Source organism: Fundulus heteroclitus, chromosome 19 (genome assembly GCF_011125445.2).
Source record: "Fundulus heteroclitus isolate FHET01 chromosome 19, MU-UCD_Fhet_4.1, whole genome shotgun sequence".
NCBI lineage: Eukaryota > Metazoa > Chordata > Actinopteri > Cyprinodontiformes > Fundulidae > Fundulus > Fundulus heteroclitus.
The window spans coordinates 28,148,477-28,168,683 of NC_046379.1; the positions used below are offsets into that span (position 1 = coordinate 28,148,477).

The window sequence follows — 20,207 nt, forward strand, 5'->3', positions numbered from 1 at the left end:
GAACAACAACAATACTGCCACGTTTAAAAGAAGAATCATTAAATCTCCGGTCCCAGTCCAAACTTAGAAATTGATCTATTGCAACGGATTATAATGAATGTTCGATAAAATCGAAACCTTGCATTGCGAACTGGACATATCACTTTATAGCCTACAGTCTCTTTCGTCTTTCATCAGCACAGTCTTAAGGCTTAGTCCGAGGATTATGCAAATGCATCCAAGACTTTCTTTTCACGCCTTGCAGTCACAGCATGAGGCATCTCCTTAAATTGGACATCTTTCTTACATTTGGAGGACAAAGTTGAACAGAACTGCATGAGGGAGCTGCCATTTAAACACCACAAGACCAACAAAACTGTAATAAAACCGAGAACTGTGGCTGCTTCTTCAACAGGCTGGCAAACATTTTTTTTTTTTTTTACTTTTTGCTCCTTGATGTGTGAAATCACTGAATCAGCTGAGCAGGTTTGTACCACGAGGATGGACTGAAAAGGTGCCGTTTTAAAAATACAGCTGGCCTGTCATTGCTTCAGAGCTGGGCTCGCCTGCAGCGGCGACCCCAAATTATCCCAGTGAACTTCTGTTTTTATACAAAGTATTGCTGAATATCAAGCATTGCATTTATATTCATGTGAAGTTACTGTTTTACTTGCTACTATTTTCCTTATCTAGGTTACACTGGCGTCGCTTGATTTTAAAAACCCAGATGAGACATGCTTTAAGCAAACCAGTGCACAGATTTTCTTTTTTAATCCTTTGAACTGTAAATAGCATAAAGCTCCCTGTGTTCCTGCATCACTATATGAGAACATTTGCAAACACTGATCTACTAATAATAAAAAAACAAAACAAGAATAGGTTTGTTCCAAATCCCAAATTTGGAAACTTGCTCACAAACAAAAAGAGAATAAAAAAGATAGATTAGCTTAATCCAGATCTTTTCTATCTGTTCTATTGTATCTTCCCACCTTTACTAGCTTTGAAGCTGAGCTACGTCAGCCGACAACATGAAGCTGGACGGGACTCTGATATGTAAACACTGTGGCAGAGCTACATGTAAGACAAACACTCAGTATAGGAGACGGTGGCGTGGAAAGGAGCAAACAGAATTACACGCTGCTCTCAGTTTTAGGGGAAACAGACAAAACTTTCATTTACTTAAAAGATAAACTATCTGTATGATAAATAAATATTCTATTTAAAATTGACCAATAATATTTTTGTATATTGCCATCATATATTCTGATATATTCTTTTTAATCAAGATAAAGACATTACTACACGTTTTTGGTTTGTGCTGTCATTCTAAATTATTACAAATAATATATACCCGTGGAATGTTTTTTTTTTATTCATCTAAAGATGGATTCCACCTTTAAAAATACTTTTTCTAAAGAGCTGGCAGAAAACTAGATGGAGGACAGAAACGTACTGTGTGTATGACACAAACACACACACACACATACTCCATAATCTCCTCCTTATACAATACTGACACTTGTTGGAATGACTTAGAAACTAAACATGTATGTGCACAAGTGTCATCAACAGCAACAGCTAAAAAGGTGCAGAAATATAAAGGCCGGAACGCTGCACAATGACGAGGAAAAGGCTTACTTTACAGTGGCCATAATGCAGTGCTCTAAACTGACCCGTTCAAAGTATTTAAGTACTTCTAAACACAGTGTACGTGGGTAAAAAATTACCCATATTTAGGTGCATCTCAATAAATTAGAAAATAATCAAAAAGTTTATTATTTCAGTAAATCAATTCAAACCTATCCATCTGTGGGGAGGGGGGCACTCCAAGCACCAGCAGGCTGCAGCCTACCCTTCTAGAGTCATGAAGTTCAGCAGTTTAATGCTGCTATCACTCCTGTTTGTGTCTGAACTTCCATTAACATGCTTGGATATAACTCTCTTGAGAAGCCACGTTCTATAGCAATCCCCTTTATTGGCTTACCTGCTTCGTAGAGGGCATCAGTGACTGCTGGACGGCTGATGAATCTGAATGATTACCACTGATTACGCAGAAAAATACGTTGCTATATTAAAAAATATATATCTTAACTGGTCTTATGTAAAGTTCTTATTTTCTGAGAAAGTGAAATAAGGGTCATGATAACTAAAATAATAGAAACCCTTGGATTGTTAGACTTTTTATATAAATTCTAAATAGCACACAGATTTCACATTTTTAACTGATTTACTGATTTCTTTCATGATATTCAATGTATCGAGATGCACCTTTAACTGTGTAAAAAAACAACGTAAGTGCAAAGTGTCAAAAAGAGATCAGGTTCATACTTACATTGTGCCATTACCCCTTTCTTGGTACAATCTAATGTACCCTTGCAGCATTTTTTATTATTACTTACACAGCATCAGAGAATACTCGAAGCACCTGCCCACACATATGCTGCACACTGCAAAAAGGATATTGTAAAGTGTTCCCATAAAAAGGTGAAGTTGTGAGACAAGGACATAGACTTGTATGGCACTGCACAATCTGACATGGTCAAACAGAGGCGAAACAGGAACAGTCAGTTTTCACTTGTTTTCATGGAGAGCTTTTTCACAGAGACATTTCAGTTCACTTTGGGAAAACATTGACCAAAACTCTCTCTATCAGCTCTCTTCCTCACTTGACTTCCCATGTTTCCAGTGCTTCACCTGTTAGAATGTACTTCTCGGATACAAAATTCTAAACAGTCAGTATTTTTCCTATTTGCGTCCATGTTGTTTTGCATCAAAAAATATGTTTTTTTTTTTTTTATCCTTTTTTCATTTTTTTTTCTTCCCATGGACTCTGAAGATCCAGAGCTTGAATCCTGCTGAAGCTACATGTGTTGGGCATCCATGATGTCCAGGTATTTGGCCTCAATGATATGAGGAAGCACGTTGTTCCTAAAAACAGGACAGATAACATTTGTGTTAGATTTTAATTTGTTACCATTGAAAATATCTTGTCTGACATCTGTTTCTTCTATGCAAAGATTTTCTGTGCAAACTATTTTCTGTCTTTCCTTCGATGCCCTGTAAAAAAGTTTGGATTATCTGTAAAGTCAGTGGCAGGAGGCAAATGACTGAGCTGTCTTAGATAACTTTTTACAAGTTGGCATTAAATAATCAATTTAATCTGACTGCAAAGTATTGTCATTAAGATAAATTGCATGTGATCGAATCCTGAATTAGACTATGTGGTTGTATTGTACTGAAATAAACTGGACTGGTTTCAAATCAATTTAGACTCGGAATGGGTGGTGAAAAGATGCAGACAGTAACTTCATGCAGATGTACACACACCAAAACATTAATTACAATTATTTACTGTCTAAATTCCTTTATGTCCTGAACATGGCCTTGGGCCTAAATCCTTCTCGGACTATTACATTAATGTTTTATACACAACGTTCCAAGCTGCTAAAGCAATCAACTACTAATAACGTAGATATGTCTCATGAATTAATACTGACGACATTTGTATGTAAAATCCCTTGATCATCACATTAACTGTAATGATTTCATTTGCAACGGGGCATTTCATCAGGCATGTGTACTGTGTTGCATGCAGGCAGTAACACTGTGACTAAACACATTTAACAGATCACTCTGTAACACGTTTTCTAATGTGCTAGAGGGGAATCTCCCCGCTAAGACATGCTACCAAAATAACACAAAACACAGACAACATTTTCTATCTCCGAAGTGGACAGGTTAAGCTCTAGCATACAGTTCAAGGGGCTAGAAAACAGCTTTAATGACAATGAGAAATCAAATCTACACAAATATTCAGAGGGAAGGTTTTAAATAATACACCACTTACTCCTCTGCTAATACTGCAGAACCCAGCGAAGAATATCAAATCGACTCTTTTGAAAGGATTTCATAGAGCTGTTTCTTCCCCCCCTCCTCTATTTTTCAATTTTTCAATATTCTTTTCAAATACTACCAAACACTCTGGCATCCAGAGCCTGTCTAAAGCAGTATTTCAGTTCTTAAATCTGGGTTTCATCTGCTCTCAATTAGGCGACAATACAATAAAATAAAACATGGTTTTAAAATTGAAACATAAAATTGGACCAAAATAGATGTTAAACAAATATCTCTCTATTAAAGGTATTACAACAGTCATGAACTGCAGACGATTGGATAAAACTCTTAATTAGCAATGAATTAGCAATGAATCTGGAGAAAGCTGGAGAAAAGAACAATGCTGCAAACCTGGTACCGGTCTAATGAAACATTTAAAGATGAGGAAAACAAGGATGCTTCTCTAGTTATTGATGATAGTGAAAAGCATGCCGGTTAAAGGAGCAGAATAGATGGTAGTCAATACATTTAGAGTAAACGCACAAGTGATCAATAGAAACTTTGGTACCATCTTCATTTCATCAATCCAAAACATATTAAGTGATTTTGAAGTTCTCTAAATCAAAATACTAACTGTATAATTGACTGGAAGTAATTTAAACGACAACGACAAAAAGAAAAACAGAAAAATCCTTCACTGTACTGATCCACATTGTTCCCATCAGCCAATTCCCAAACACCTTAATTAAGGATAAAGGTAATGATAAAGAATATATTTTCGTAGTCTTTAAAGCAATATGTATTACAGTTAGCCTTATAATCCACTAAAACCCAATTACCCTGAATAAAGTCTAATTTAGACACGGAGCGTTCATCAACTATATTGATCAACTTTTCGCTGATATTCCTGGACACATTTTAATTATTTAAAAAGTGACAGTGAGCAAAAGAAAATTCCTGTAGCTCTACTACTGAATTGCTTAGAGCAGTTGCAACTGACAACAGCAAAACCTGTTGTTGGATTATTTCAGCAAATCATTTTTTGACCACTGGGGCCACTTACAAAGAATTAAAGTTTCCTCACAAATTAGAAGTGACACATATTTCAGAGACATGACAGTACGTAGGGGTAGCAAATATGCTTAATTTCCTTAGGTTTAGATGCCCTTAACACACAATTTTAGATGTACCAACAAACTCTGCAAGATAAACATTGTGACAGCAGATGATAACTTGTCTTGGTTCAAAATTCTAAACCTTTTTAAACACAGTGAACCTAGAACAACAACAAATTTTTCATCTTAATGTATATTGCAGGAAGCTAACATTTCAGTTTTGAAAAAAACAAATCTGTTTAGACAGGTGTTTAATTTTGCATAACATCCAAAAAGATATCCTGCACCTTCACCATCATCAAACGTCATTTTCATCTGGGTGCAGATTAACTACATTGTGTAAATGTCCTCACATGCAGACGCAGCTGAATGTCAAAAAGGAGAAAATTGTTTTCAAAGTTACCGCATGCGTACCTCATTGGGATTAGGAGGATCATAACCAGAGGGAAGATCATTTTCATGTACGGGATTGGGTACATGCCAAATGTGCACAGCACCAGCAGCTGCATCATCTGCAAGAAGGTGAAGTAGTGGATCTTCCTCTGGGGCACTTTGCGGATGTAGTGGGTAGGTGGGTAAGACGTCTGCAGGAGGTGAGAGGAGAAAAGCAGATTAAAATACAGTCTCCCCTGTGGCTCAATTTCTTTGCCGTCCTCAGGTCTCCTGCAGTCTTAAAGAAATGATTACTGGCAGTGGACGGCCTACGCAACTCTAAGATTTGCACTAAGTTTCACTTTCACATGACAACTTATATTAGCTTTTGGTAGCATAAACGTCTCCAGCAAGAGATTTCAAAAGTTTAAGGATGTATGCCTAAAATCGGAATCAGAATTGTCTTAACTGTCACTATGCAAACACATACACAAGTTTGTTACTGCATGAAGAAAGAAAATTAAATCTGAGGCAGCAGAAAGGTGCAAGAAGCTGTTGAAAGGAAACTATTCTCTCTGTCAGGGGTCTCCAATCCTGGTCCCTGGTACCCGATGTCCTCCAGGTATTAGATGTGTCTCTACTCCAGCACACCTGCATCAAATGCTTCCATTACATCCTCAGCAGCCATCAAGAGCTGCATAGCCCTCTTCATCACCCATTTATTTAGGTCAGTTGTGTGGAGGCAGGGAAACACCTAAAACATGCAGGACAGTGAGTCCTGAGAATCAGGGATGGAGACCCCAGCTCTATGTCACATTAGGATGTGTGCACTTTGTTCAGGCTGCAAGAGAGCGAGAGAGAGCAAGACAAGATAATAGATTTCAGCTAGGCTCATGGAGTACAGCAATGCTGCTCTGAGTTATCATTTTAAACTTACAACCTCTGCTAGATTTGGAAATGTTTGGCAAGTACTCACAAGTTAAGGGAAATCATCTGCAGGGAGATTAAATTAATTAAATCTGGTGGTTGAGAGAGGACGGGTGGATTAAAAAGATTCTGAACCTACACTGTAAAACAATAGGAAAAGTGGCTGAGAAAGGATTAAGGAACTATACATGTATTTTTCCTTACACACAATTAGCCAGTAATAAGGAAGAATTTTTAATCCTGCACTTTCTCCGTCTGGATGTTGTGGTCTTTACATTGAAGACTTTTTTTCCCTTGAGGGTGAGGTTCCCCCTTCTACCATTTGGGGGCACCAGCATGTAATTTATAGAGGAAAATGGTAAGCCCTGCTTTATCTCCTCACTGTGGCAGAAGCAAGGTTAAACCGGACACCGGGGATAAGAGTCACAAAAAAAGGAGACTCCTGCAGGTTTTCTTTTGATGAAAATATTTACTGGATATTCAATTTAATCTTTTCAATTGTCTTTCCACAGGTTGAGCAGCATCACTTTGCATTTTTATGAGGCTGATACCAAACACATGCAAAGCATTGTTATTTTGGTTCCATTTTTTAAGATGGTAGCTTATAATTGCTTACATAAAACCATAAATATATCATGAAAAGATTAAAATGACCAAAAAAATGAAGATGTGAGCAGATGAGACGTGACTCTTACTCGGTGCCTGGACCGGGAATCCAGTCAACTGTTTGATCTGCAGAGCCCCACAGTCAAAATATGGTCACAAACCCTGATACACACACACTTTTTTATTCATTCCCCCTCCCACACAGCACCCTTCCTCACCTGCTCTTTCAGGAGGAGAGCCATGCGGTCACACATCTGGTTTCCATCGATGGAGGTGAGGGCGATGTAGAGAAAGAGGCCGTACAGGACGGGTTTGGGGATCCATTGCAGCGGAACGGGCAGCAGCAGAACAGATACACCAATAAAGATGTTGGCAGCCAGAGATGTCAGACGGGTCTCCTTAACCTGGACAATACTGAGGACAAACACACAGCAGACACAATGATGGAAAAATGAATGGTTTCTGGGGAGCCCAAAATTATATCTGGCAGTACAACAGACAACATAACCTTGACAACATATCATGATCTTTCAATTTCATTTGAAGTAGCTCATGTTACAGAATCTCTACACAATCTAAACATGTTAGTGCATATTCTGGCCAAACATCATAACCTTGGAGCTCATTTAGATAGAAGTTGGCAAACCTACGACATGCTGCAATTTATTTTTGGAGCGAAGAGGCTTTGTTCCAGAAATCCTTCTAATCCAAATGCACCTGTTCAGATTTTGTTCTAATTGTCCTGTTATGAATTTTAACTAACTTAAAATGTGACAGGCAATCTCAGATCTGCTGTTTTTCAGGTGGAGCTCTTGATTTTTTTAAAATCAGAGCACTGGATGGTCTGACCTTTCTGGAACATCGATCCAGGGATCATTGACAGCTGTCTTAAATGTTTACAGCTTGTGAATAATTTAATTCCAATTCAATTCAAAATACTTATTAATCCCAAAGGGAAACTAAATGCTGGTGTAACTCATAGTGGTTTCTTCATGGAGTTGTTTTAGGTGCTTATGGCTGCAGACAGGAAGGATCTCCTGCAGTGGTCTGATATGGAGAAGCCTCTGACTGAAGACACTGTTGTTGTACAGTCTGATGAAGAGGATGCTCAGAGTTGTCCATGATATTCTTCATTTTATGACAAATCCTGCTTTGCAAAGTCATCTCTAGAGGTTCTACAAGTGATTCCAGAACGGACTAAGGTTGAAGAGATGCTGTAGAAACCCAGAGAGCTACTCTACACAGGCCTTTAGGACTCTTGGGCAGACACCAGATGGACCCGCAGCCTTATTCTGGTTCAATCTCTCCAGCTTCCTCTTCACCTGACTTCTAGAGACAGAAAAGTGTCTCTAGAAGTCAGAACAGGACAGGAGGATGCTGAGATCGTTCCTGAACTGAACCTGTTGAAGAATGTGTTCAGCTCATTGGCTCTGTACGGACTTCCATCTGTCCGATCCTCCTTCTGCTTGATGCCTGTGATTCTCTTCATCCCTGACCATACATCTCATGTACTCTCATGTTCTGCTGGAGCTTGCTCTCCAGCTTCTTCCTGTACACCTCCTTGCTTTCTCTTATCTTAACTTTATGTTTCTCCTATATACTCCTTAGTTATATGTCTCCCTCCCTGAAGGCTCTTTTTTTTTGTTTAGCAGTTCCTTCAGGTCACTGGTGATCCAGGGTTCGTCGTTGTAATCATACGTACTGTAGAATGGTGGACTTCAGATAGTTTGAAAATGGCATCACAACCGCTCACAGATTAATGGGTAGCTACAATTGCTTTTCCAAGGTCATAGTTTAGATTTTTCTTCCTTGGTATTTGTATGTTCTACACTGTCTCCTACTTTTATAGAGGTGGTCACACTTGTTGAATATCAATCAAGCTCGTCACTTGGCTGCTACTTTCTATCTTAGATTCCACTGAAAGACCAATGGTACGTTTAGTTTTTCCCCACATTTTTTATTTTTTTTTGCATTAGTCAGATTTTCTTTTATCACGTCCTGCTCCAAAGAACCCTAGAACTGAAGGGGGGTGTAATTTATTTTCTCCCATGATTACATAAGTGAACTCTTTTAAAGGAATAGAAACAACTTAACAGATTCTCATAAATAGTGAGATCAGGGAATTTACAGTATTAATTTTACACAGGGACATGCAATCAAAAATACAAAATTTCAACTTTCCTAAAAATTTAAATCCATGATTACATCTTCGGTTGTTATATAAGACTCTATGCAAATCTTTATTTATCACACTTGACTGCATTATTAATCCCGATATGTAAAGTATAATCTTGCATGGCTGTGGATGAAATGCTCAACTTAATCCTCTCATCTTTTAGAAACTCCCTCAGCTCATCCATCCTCAAAGGAAATGGTTAGTTACATGGTAATCATGCAATCAAGAAAGAGCAGCCGATTAAAAATCACAGCCAGCACATGCTCTGAAGATGAACTTTAACGGAGCATTTGATCATCGTTGGTGGTGAGAGGGTGGATAACTCACGTCTCATAGAGGTGCCCCCCCTCCACTCGTTGCTCTACAAAAGCCAGCTGGCGCACATGAAGGGTGGAGTGGGGGAAGGCGGCGTGCATCCAGGGCAACCCCAGCACCGACATGAGTATGTTAATGAGGCCAGAGAGCATCAGGTCCCAGTGATATGCTGTACCCTTGAGCAACCTGGGGAGCAAGGCAACACATAATGCACCACAACAGCAGCTCAAACAGGAAACAAAGAAGGCAATGTGAACACAGACAAAGAGGATATCTAATTAAGCACATTAACACACAAATAGAGTGAGAATTTGTTACGCTCTCCTTCCTCACATTCATCATGCAAGAAAAAAATGATTTCATATTGTCATGGAAAGCAGAATGTAAATCAATATGTCGACATTAACATTTAACGGGGTTGTGACGTCATAGCAACGTAGCATAAAGACAAGACTGCGGCTGCATATGAAGCCATGGAACATTTTGTGCTCATGTTAGTCCTGGATCACAACAGAAACAGCAAGGCAACACGGACCATTTAGGTAAGTCTGTGTCGTTTGAGGGAAATGCAGTCTGAAAGTACAAATATGCTACACTGTATAAGAAGGTAGAGCCACATCTACAGAAGACATTCTGTTAAGAAGTATTGACATAATAGATCACTAGCCATGTGTCCTGTTGACATGTCTGAATATAATATTAGCACAAGTGGATGCAGTAAATAAAAGAGGATGGAAGCTTTAGTAATAGGTCTCACTCAGTGAATGACAGTTTAATGAGCAATGAATATGCAGACTTAGCAAGGTCCTGACATGCTTCTGACTGGACATTTGACCAATCTTCTTGTTACAACTACTGGAGGTAATTTAAAGCGGTTGGTTTACTGGCACAGATCTGTCTTTGTATTTAAGGTATAATCCTTAAATACTCAGTCTGGTTGAGGTCAGAAACATTCCAAAAACATCAAATTAGCTAGATTTTTCCGTTTACTTATTTGTCTGTCTGACCCAAACTATCGTCCTTAAATGAAACAAAATTGGTCAGAACAATCAGAAACCACCAAGGCTTAAATATTTACGTGATGATAAAATGTAGGATATTGAAATACCAGTTTCATTAGCTGTGTTTACATCCAATTCTAATGTGAATTTGAACTTTTATAATAGTGCAAACAAGAAAATGCAAATCAGAGGTGTTTCCATTTACTGGTTTGTAGTGAATTAACCAGGAAACGCACAGCGTAACATCGTCATACATTGACGTTGGCTGTAATAAACAGGAAGTAGATGCTGCTAACAACCGCAGACCACAGATCGGTCAAGGAGCGAGGCTTTAACGAATGTGCCGAGCAAGCTTAAAAACCTTTTTGCTTAATTTAGTCAGCTAACTTGAATTTTGCCGTTTCCATCAACCCCTTCTAATGCAATACTTCAAAATGCGCATTAAAAAACGTGGACGGAACGCGACTACTATCCACATTGAAGCAATTTCATCAGGGTGCACTCTGAGGATGTCAACAAAGAAAGAAGTGCCTGCTCCAAAACCGATCCATAAACTCAACTGAAACTAATGCCTTTCCATGTGTATGTGAGTGTGTGTGAGAGAGAGAGAGAGAGAGAGAGAGAGAGAGAGAGAGAGAGAGAGAGAGGAGATGGGAGACGAGGGCTGTTTGACTTGGTCCAAAGTTTGCCTCACAGAGTTGAAATTTAGAGCTTTCTGAGTTTTTTGCCACATCCATGACAGGAGTGACGAGAATACATCAATAGCGCAGTGACATTATTTTTATAGGTTGGATTTTGCATAGTGCTGAGAGATCTTTGTTTAAAGGAGTGGGGACCCCCCAGCTGTGTGCTGTTCTCAGCAGGAAACCAACCAATTTAAAAGGACTTTACTAATTCAAATATCCGTCAGAAATATGCCCAGACCTTGCTGATGGCAACAAAAGTCATGATTTCTATCCAATTGCAAAGGTAGACCTAACCTTAATATTAGTGGCGATGTATGTATGTATTTGATTGTGCATTTATGATTTACATGCTGTATTGGTTAAAAAAATCCTAAAGAAAATAGTGTATTATATATGCAATTCTAGTTTATAAAAATCATTAAAGTTGTAATGATGTATCATTAATCCACCCTGAAGAAACAGTGGTTCCAATGTGTCTTTAAAAGGCCAAAATTATGCTGACATTCATCCCCATGATGTGTGTGTAAACTCTAGGGTCCTGCACGTGTGGAGAACACAGAGACGACAAGGTTATTAATTCATATCGTCAACCTACCTGTTCTCTGGAGCATTGGTCAGTGAAACGACAATATTCTGGTCAATGAAGATGAGAAGTGCCAGGAGGAAGCCAAGTCCCATGGCGCTGATGACGTTCATGGCAGACAGCCGCTCAAACGGTGCCACGATGAAGATAGGCCGATCACGAACTCTGAAGACTGGAACTGTTCCAAAAGAAAGAATACGAAACACGGAGGAGAAAATTACAGCAGTTTAAATGGTTTAAAAGATCCTACACTCATATTTTTTTTTTGCCATTTTAGAATTGGATTATGAGCTGAAGTATTATACCCACATCATGAGTATCTTGTAAAAAGCTCCCTTGATTTGTTGATGTGTTGTTGATTTACTATATTTTATTGACAATAAATTGAAGTGATAATTCATGTTTTTAAACCTATGAATCCTTTTAAGTTACTGGATTTCATAGCTAAATGCTTCATCCTCTGTCAAATACTGTGGAATCAAATGTAGCTGGTTAAATTTAGGAAACGACAAGACAATAATGGGTCTATTATGCTATGACTTATTGTCTCTGGAGGTAACAGAACAGAAAATTGTCCAGGCACTTAAATTTAAATTCATTCGGTGTTTGGCAGTCATCTATGTTCTGACCCCTGGAGAACAGCTGCTGCCTTGGCAACAATAGAGGCTAAAAATGATGCCAAACAACAGAGAATAAAAACTGAAAATGGCCAATGTGTTTTGCCCCGTGCCTTTATTAAAAAGCATAAAGCGATAATAAGGGCAACAAATAAGAGGGTTCCATCACAAAAACGGCAGTTTCACACAAAAACAGGTTTTAGATTTTAGCAGCTTTGGCCTTACTGCACCCCATAAATAAAAATAATTCCTATTCCCTTAGCATAACAAAATGAGAATTCACAATTTATTCTTTTCCACAAAAGTGCTTTTATTACAGCAGGTCCTCGCTTTACATGTTTTTAAAAACAGATTCTACATAAAACATCTGCCAGGATCCCAGAGATTACTTAGATTTTTCCCCCGAATGACCCAGTAGTGTGAGGTTTGCATATTAATTTATAAATAAAAACTAAAAAACTAAAGCATAAACTTAACATTGTATCAATCATAAATTATAATGATCCCTATCAATTTATTGAGTAGAAGGTTATTAGACTCTTCATGTTGCTGTGAATGAAGAACTGTATAGTAAATTATCCATAAATTGTGGGGAAGGTGGATGACAGAGTTGATGGTAAAGGCCTTGGCTACACCTGTCACATCCTTGACCAAGAAGATGAGCTCTATTCAAATGGAGACCAACACCTTGCCTCTGGTGCAATCAGCGTATCAAAGTGTGCTATAGGTGAGTGCTGGGTGTAAGAAACATTTTTTCTAACGTAAATGAAGAAAATTTTATTTTTATTTTCATAATATTTATATTTAGCACTCTCCCATCCGCTGCAGTTTCCATAGGATTTAGGAAGCTAGGTAGCAGCTAGCTATTGTCAGTGAAAGCTCTGATCTCAACAGGTGTGACCACCTCTATACAAGCAGCTGTTTTGGCAGATTGCTGGACTTGTGCAGAGCTGTAAAATAACTTTTAAAAACCCCTTTCTGACAGCAAGAAGCACTGTAGGTAGGCCATTATCAAACAGAATCTTGGGGCAGATGCATATGTCTAAGCAGTCTTCCTGTTCTTTATCTGAGGCCCAGGAAAGACAAAAGAGGCTGACTACACTTTCTTCATGAGTGTGTTTGTGGAAAAAAAACATCTTAAATAACTGGTACTCTAATTGGTGGACTGTTTATGGGAGAGAATCCAGGTAGTTTTATATTAAAGGGAACGTTAAGATCAACCATAAATAAACGGAAGTACATGTACAAGATATGAGTGCATTGGTACAGCAGCTATGAAAAGGTGCAGTTTTAAGGATTAAATCTAGATGTATTGGTTTTCATGTCCTTAATCTGACATAACTTTATCCATTTAATAACAAATCCCTATGTCTTTATTTTGAGCATGTTCAATCCATTTATTTGATTTTGGGGGTAAAAAGAAGACGATGGTTACCACGACTAACGAAGCGGTGCCACAGTAAAGCCTGTGCCACAAACAACAACAGCAAGGATAAAGATGGCGGAGACTATGAAAATGAACACAGCAGCTTCCGATAACTTATTATAAATTCCCTTATTACACATTTGAGATAGTGGGCTGCTGTGAATTCAGAGGTCCCCCTGTAACCCAGCTATATCTGCCTCGGATTTGGATTTGTTTTGGACAAGGAGTGGTGAGGTCAACTTTTTTCCCGTTTTCCTTTATGGCAATTTTCAGAAGTAATTACAGTCTTATTATGCCTTACTGTACTGCTGAAAACAGCATGTTTTGATTTTGTATTAACTCAGTTTCTCAGAAAAACCTAAGAGCCAGCTTTTTAACATAGCTGAACTGCCTAAATGTCATTAAGTTACCTTTCATAAGTGATACTGATATTACAAATCCGGAAGTTATGAAATATTTTTTTCATGAAAACTAGCTTTATGTATTTTTATTTTATGACATAGAAAATGCATTTTTGCTCACTGTTGAGTTACTGAATAAGTGCTAACCACATCTATAGCTTGAAAGGTTTCATCATATTGCATCAAGCCTCAGTGTTTTCGTTCATTGTAAGTCACGTTCAATTAAAAGTGCTCCGGAATTGGTAGAAAAAACCTGTCTATGAAAGGTTGTTGTTTTAATAAGGTAATTATTTAGGTACATTCAACAGAATTGCCGTGTTTTTAGGGTTGTGGGACCAAAGTGTAGCCCAGAACTCTGCAGTATCATGATGAGTTGAAAAATGTAATGATCCCAAAAATACAAAAACTTAGAGCAAGGCATGGTGAGAAGAAGGCGTGGATCATGGAAGTAACAGAGTAATGGAGGTAATGGGAGAACTCAATAACTACCCATGAAAACCCAAAACTTAAAATACTAAGGGAAATATGGAGAATGGCACTAGCTGTGTTTCCACTGACCAATGCGCAAATTGTAATTACGAAAATAAATTTGCTAAATGGAAACACTTTGAAGTATTTCGCAAAGCTGCAACGGAAATAGTTTTTCGCAACACACGTGTCACGTGATCGTCAACTGGATGTTAAAACTAGTGGTGCCTCGATACCAATATCAGTATCAGGCCCAATAACAGCGTGGATTACTCATAAAAGCTTGTAAAAGCAACCCGATACTCTGAATCGATACCAATTTTCCTCCTGGGCTGGACTATGCTGCAACTCAAATGCTAGACTCCGGGTAGTGGTGCTATACACCAAGGCCCTCCAAAAGGAAAAGAAGGAAAGAAGATAACTGAAGCTCTAAGTGAATTTATCGCCCTTGATGTCAGTCGTTTTCAGTGGTCAATGATATTATTAAGTTATTTGTGATCTATAAGTACCAATTTATTAGGTACTCAGTATCGGTACTTGGAACGAGCAAGTATCTAAACTAAAGTACTTGTACTCTGTAAAAACCTGGTATCGAAACACCCCTAGTTAAAACTGGTGAAAAAGACAAAAGAGACAACAGGAAGTGTTGAATCCATAGTTCTATGAAATCTCTGACTAAAATTTTCCAAAAACGGCACATGCGGCGCCGCTCCCAAGTATGAAGGGCTTATTGATCCAACACCCCAGTAAGACCCCAACATCTTCTATGATAGCTAATGATGAGCGCTAGAGCCCTGGGTGGAATATGAATATCTCATCTAAGAGTTTACATCTGTCACCACAATGTTTTTTAATGAGTTATCATGTGAACAAACTTATTCACGTGTGATTTTAATTGCATTTCTTATTGAATGGAAACACGGGGGTTGTGAAGTTATGTTTTTCGACAACAGCAAAGTAACAACAAAGTTTGGTGCACATTTGTAATGAAAATGCAGCTACAGAAAGCCAGTGAGTTAATCAGAAGACAATGACAAGCATTTGGACAGAATGGAAGCAGGAAAACTGAGGTAGACAAATTAACACAGAGAGAGATGAGCCATGACACAAAGAGCTCTTCACCTAGGGCAGAAGACAAATACTAACCCAAGGGAAAAACTAGAATACGTAGGGAACAGAACACAAGACATATGTAAGACACTAAACCAAAAGGATGAACTTAATACTACATAACCATACTGACATAACAGATCACAAGGTAATGATGATAAAGACACAAAAAAACAAAGGGATACAATAAGAATTTAATAATTTCTTTATTTTGTTTTATTGTGTCAAACCGAATAACACTTTTTAGTTTAAAATAAATTTAACCTGCTTTAACTGCTGTGGCATTAAATGGTGAATCGTATTATGTCACATAGTTGATGGTTTTTTTTTTCCTTTGTTTTTTTATGCCTCTAAAATAAATCACATCATTGGCAGTTTATTTGAGATAGCCATCAGACTGGCCACGGACCAGAGTTGCACAGCCCTTTTACCTTATGTTTTTTCCTACAGTGGCACAGCTGCAACAACAGCTGCCACAGCAGCACAAAAAAATAAGCCATTTTCACAGCAACCCTTGGTGGCTCGGGTTCAGTTCATGTCTGATGTGGGCATCCTGTACAGCAAACATGCAGAGAGGAACTTCCAGCAGCTGGAACTGCATCAGGCTCAGGTGGAAAGACAAACAGTGATTTTGCAGCAGTGTTACTTTGCATTATTAGGAATAAGCTGTATAGGGTGAGTTTTGACACTCAGTCTGTTTAATCTAACACCCAATTGTTGGTGCCAGAAATCCATCAGAAATGTTTGTTTTAGGCAGCTCATAACACGCTGGTCGGCCATATGAGATATGTGAAAACACAGAACCAAATAATGGCTCAATTTTTATTGGCCGGGCCTTCATACGGGATGCGTACTCCTGGCAAGCCCGCAATGCCAGCCAGCCCCCGCTCTCCTCATTAATAGAGGTGTCATTTCAGTGCCTCAGGATGGAGTGTTTTGGGTTTCAAAGCCAGTGCAAAGAAGCACACAGTTGGATATAGAGGTACAGTATCTGGGGTACAACCTGTGTTGTGAGCTGGTACAGGCTCAGGTGGAGAAGACTACAATCGTCGCTACCTGCCTTTAGACTAGGACCAAAACAGAGATTGTGTTCCTAGGTTGGTTTTGTTGTTGTAACAAACCAAACCTAACTGTAAAAGGACTTACAGCGTTTTAAAGGTGGGGCACATGTTGTCCTTTGTAATAATATTTTGAGGGCTACATTATTTGAATTCCATTAAATCCTCAAGAACTGCTAATGTGTAAAAAGGGCAAATTTTAAGTTGCTTCCATTCACTGTGGCTGTTTCATTGAAACACTGCACTGTTTGCTACTGTAAGAAAGCAATTTAGAGAAAAAGTAGCAATGACACATGTGCATCAGAGTAATAATGCTGGTCAAAACCCAAATTAGATCTAGCTGAATGCTGCCAGAATTTAGTTTTGTAATGACATTTTTGTTGGTCAATTGGGCAAATAACTGCAAAACACGTGTTGTCACACAGTAGTTTCAAATCCCAGCTGCTGCCAGACATTTTTCTTGACATTGTCCTACTCCACACTTGATAAATAGCTATATACATTTTGGAATGAGCTCACATTGAAGCTAGGGACTTGGATATTTTCTTGGTTATTTTCTTCTTTTATGACTAATATTTATTTGTATTTGGTTTTGATGTCTAAGTTCAGTGTTCCAAACATAAGATAACCACTCTTTTTGCAACTTGTGTTAACATGCTTGGCTTGTTAACACAAGTTGCATCATGAATATTTCTCACATTAAGTCAAGGCAATTAATATCACTAAGAATGAAAACATCCTGAAATATACATTTTAAGAGAGCTGTGCAAACACGAATTGTTGCAATTGTCAATAAACTGCAGCAACACTTTAAATGTGTGGATGAAAATTCCAACAACTCTCCGACTCTTAGTCCAGACGTGGATACATTTTGAAATCGATATCCCCTCAATTATTCTGAGTCAAACATGAAAGTTCACACAATGGAATGGGAAAAGAGTTCTAGGGAATTGTTCTCTCCATAGGGAGAACCATTTAAAATATATGCCTAAAAGCAACATTTGATTTGATGCCAAAAACTATGTAAGCCTAAAAGCATCGAGGCACTTTTAACTCCACTGTTTTGAATATATTTCAACCCCCAACTGGAACATCCCATGTTTTTAAGTTAGTAGTCCAACTTTTCTTTCCCTGCCTTTATTATGCCACAGCAACGTAGTTTTCTCTCTGTGTTTTTCTTTTCTTATGTTCTATTCATGTACACCAGTTTGAATGGTCTTGTCACTGAAATGTGCTATACAAATAAATTTGCCTTGACTTGAGGAGAGATGGACATAGAGATAGACACTGACTTCTACAAATGATTGCTGCTAGAGGTGATTCTACCAGCTACTCAATGAGTTAGTAATGGTTTAGTTATTCACACATATTTTTTTCCATCTCTGTTTAACAATTGTTAATATATGTTAAATACTGACTGCAAAAAGAAGACCAGAAACTATGTACTGAATAATAGTACTAGAAGGATAAACTTTATTTCTCAAGATTTTTGGGAAGAGTCTGAAACTCAGACTCTAACACAGTTAAGTTGGTAATTTCAGGATCCCCATGGGTTTGATTACTTAGTGTTAGGCTCCTGAGGATCCTACAGTACCTTTCTCCCTTTAGTCTATCTGTTCATTATTATTGAAGTAGTTCTGTTATATCCTTATTTTCCCATCTACCTGTTATTAGTTCTGTTAGTGAGTTTGTTTGGTTAGATCTATTCATTCATTATGTTTTCGTGCTCTTTTCCCCCTCTTTCATTTCTCTCTCCCCCTCTGCTTAATTACCTTTATGCACACCGCCTACGCCAATTGTTCCACCTGTCTTTCCTTTTTTCAGGTCCCCTATTTCTTCAGACAGCTCTCATCGACAGGTCCCCCGTTATGCTACCCCTGTTCTGGTCTCCACCTACTTGTGTTCCTGGTTCTTGTTTTCACCCACCTGTCTGTAAGTTTTCTTATTTTGGTTATTTAACCTTTTGAGATCTATGAGGGGGTATACAACCTCACAGAGTATGTTTTACATTTGCGTGTGTATCTTTTGATCCTTAAGAGCTATACACTTTTTTTTGCATTTGAAACGTGAGATCTTAGCCTTTCCGCTGATACCACCGACATTGTTGTTTGCTCTCCTTACCCCATGTAGCAAGCGGGTGAAAATCAGCGTCCAAAGCTAGAATGCGTCTTGGTGATGCAACGCAAGGTTCTCAAATAAGAGTGCAGAATGCACAGGCCAAAGAGTATTACACGACAAGATATTAGCTTGCATGAATTTGTAAGACGCTATAAAAGGCTATAAATCAAATCAAATCTGCAAAACCTATTGTGTGTAATTGCGCAGATTGTCATACATTTACCGGAAAGATTTATTTGACTTCACGAAAGTATTTGCTGAACAGGAAACTATATCACAGCTCCTGAGGTCAACTAACACAGAAGCATCCATGAGCAGAAGAAGACGCACCTGTCAGAGAGATGAGGAGCCGGATTACCTTGTGCAGCTGGACCCAGTTGAAAAGTAACCTAATGGTTATATACAATAAATAAAGTAAAATATATAAATTCAGCGTAAATGTGGATAAAAAAATTATGCATTATGCTCTTCTTTCGTTTTTATCTATTAGAGAAAGTTTGGTTTCCCTCTTATAGAGTTTATCTAAGCATTGTGTAGATAAATATGTTATGTGGATAGACCATATAAAACTCACATTTCTAGTAGTAGTTTTTTCTTTGGATACTTTTTTTTTAGGTTTTATTGAGAGCTTTCTTTTTTACACATTTGGCCTAAAAAAGAAACTGTGCCTATAATGTAATTATATCAATTAGTTTTACTTCAGTTAGTTTGGCTGGCCTGTGTAAAATATCGTATGAATTTTACAAGTGAAGTTGCTATATGTGAAGTATTTGCACAAGATAACCTTGTAATAGTGATGTGCCAGAGGTAAGCCCAAAGCATTGGGGGAACATTTCCCAATGCCCTGTACTGCATAGGATGATCCCAGCAAGCGTGTATCCTATGGAAGGAGGAGTGTGTGCTCTGTTTGGCCAAGCACAACAAACAGTAGTCCACACCGTGGACAAGTATTTTTGTGAAGTCTCCCTGAGCCTGATAGCTGATAGGAACAAGTTTTATGACTACCATCAGCATTAGGTAGAGACTTACATAAAAACTAGTGCCTTTTTCTTCTTTGGAGAACAAACATATCTGTAGATATGTTACAAATGAAAACAAATTACACATTGTTCAAGTAGACCATGTAGATAATTTTTCAGCTGTTTTTCAGCTTGTTTATTGGTGTTTGATGTGTTTATCAATAAAACTTTGTAAGGATGAAGTCCGCCTACATTTTTTCTTTGTATTTCTGGTTCTATGTCTTTTATTATATTCTTATGAGCACTCAACAGTTTTTATATTATAAAAATTCAGCTTGTCCATGAAAAAAGGATGTATACCACTTGACTGAAACTTTTAAGATGGTGTTATAACATCACAGTAAAAAAAAAAAAAAAACAGGTAGAAATTTGCTCCCAAAAAGGCATTAGACAGGC

The 20,207-nt window shown here is 38.1% G+C and overlaps 1 protein-coding gene across 4 annotated transcripts in view; it reads right to left on the reverse strand.

Annotated features, from left to right (window-relative positions):
- Positions 1-2,476: 2,476 nt before the first annotated feature.
- slc4a11 (solute carrier family 4 member 11) overlaps positions 2,477-20,207 on the reverse strand; it is a 209,165-nt gene continuing 191,434 nt past the window's right edge. For 3 of the 4 annotated variants that reach the window (XM_036150610.1, XM_036150611.1, XM_036150609.1), the window contains 5 exons: positions 11,607-11,772; positions 9,337-9,510; positions 7,052-7,247; positions 5,343-5,512; positions 2,792-2,907 (listed from right to left, as the gene is read on the reverse strand). In XM_036150610.1, the coding sequence (XP_036006503.1) occupies positions 2,841-2,907; positions 5,343-5,512; positions 7,052-7,247; positions 9,337-9,510; positions 11,607-11,772 (773 nt within the window). In that variant the 3' untranslated portion in view covers positions 2,792-2,840. Of the gene's footprint in view, positions 2,908-5,342; positions 5,513-7,051; positions 7,248-9,336; positions 9,511-11,606; positions 11,773-20,207 lie in introns of all 4 variants that reach the window. The other variant, XM_036150608.1, reaches the window with a different exon arrangement.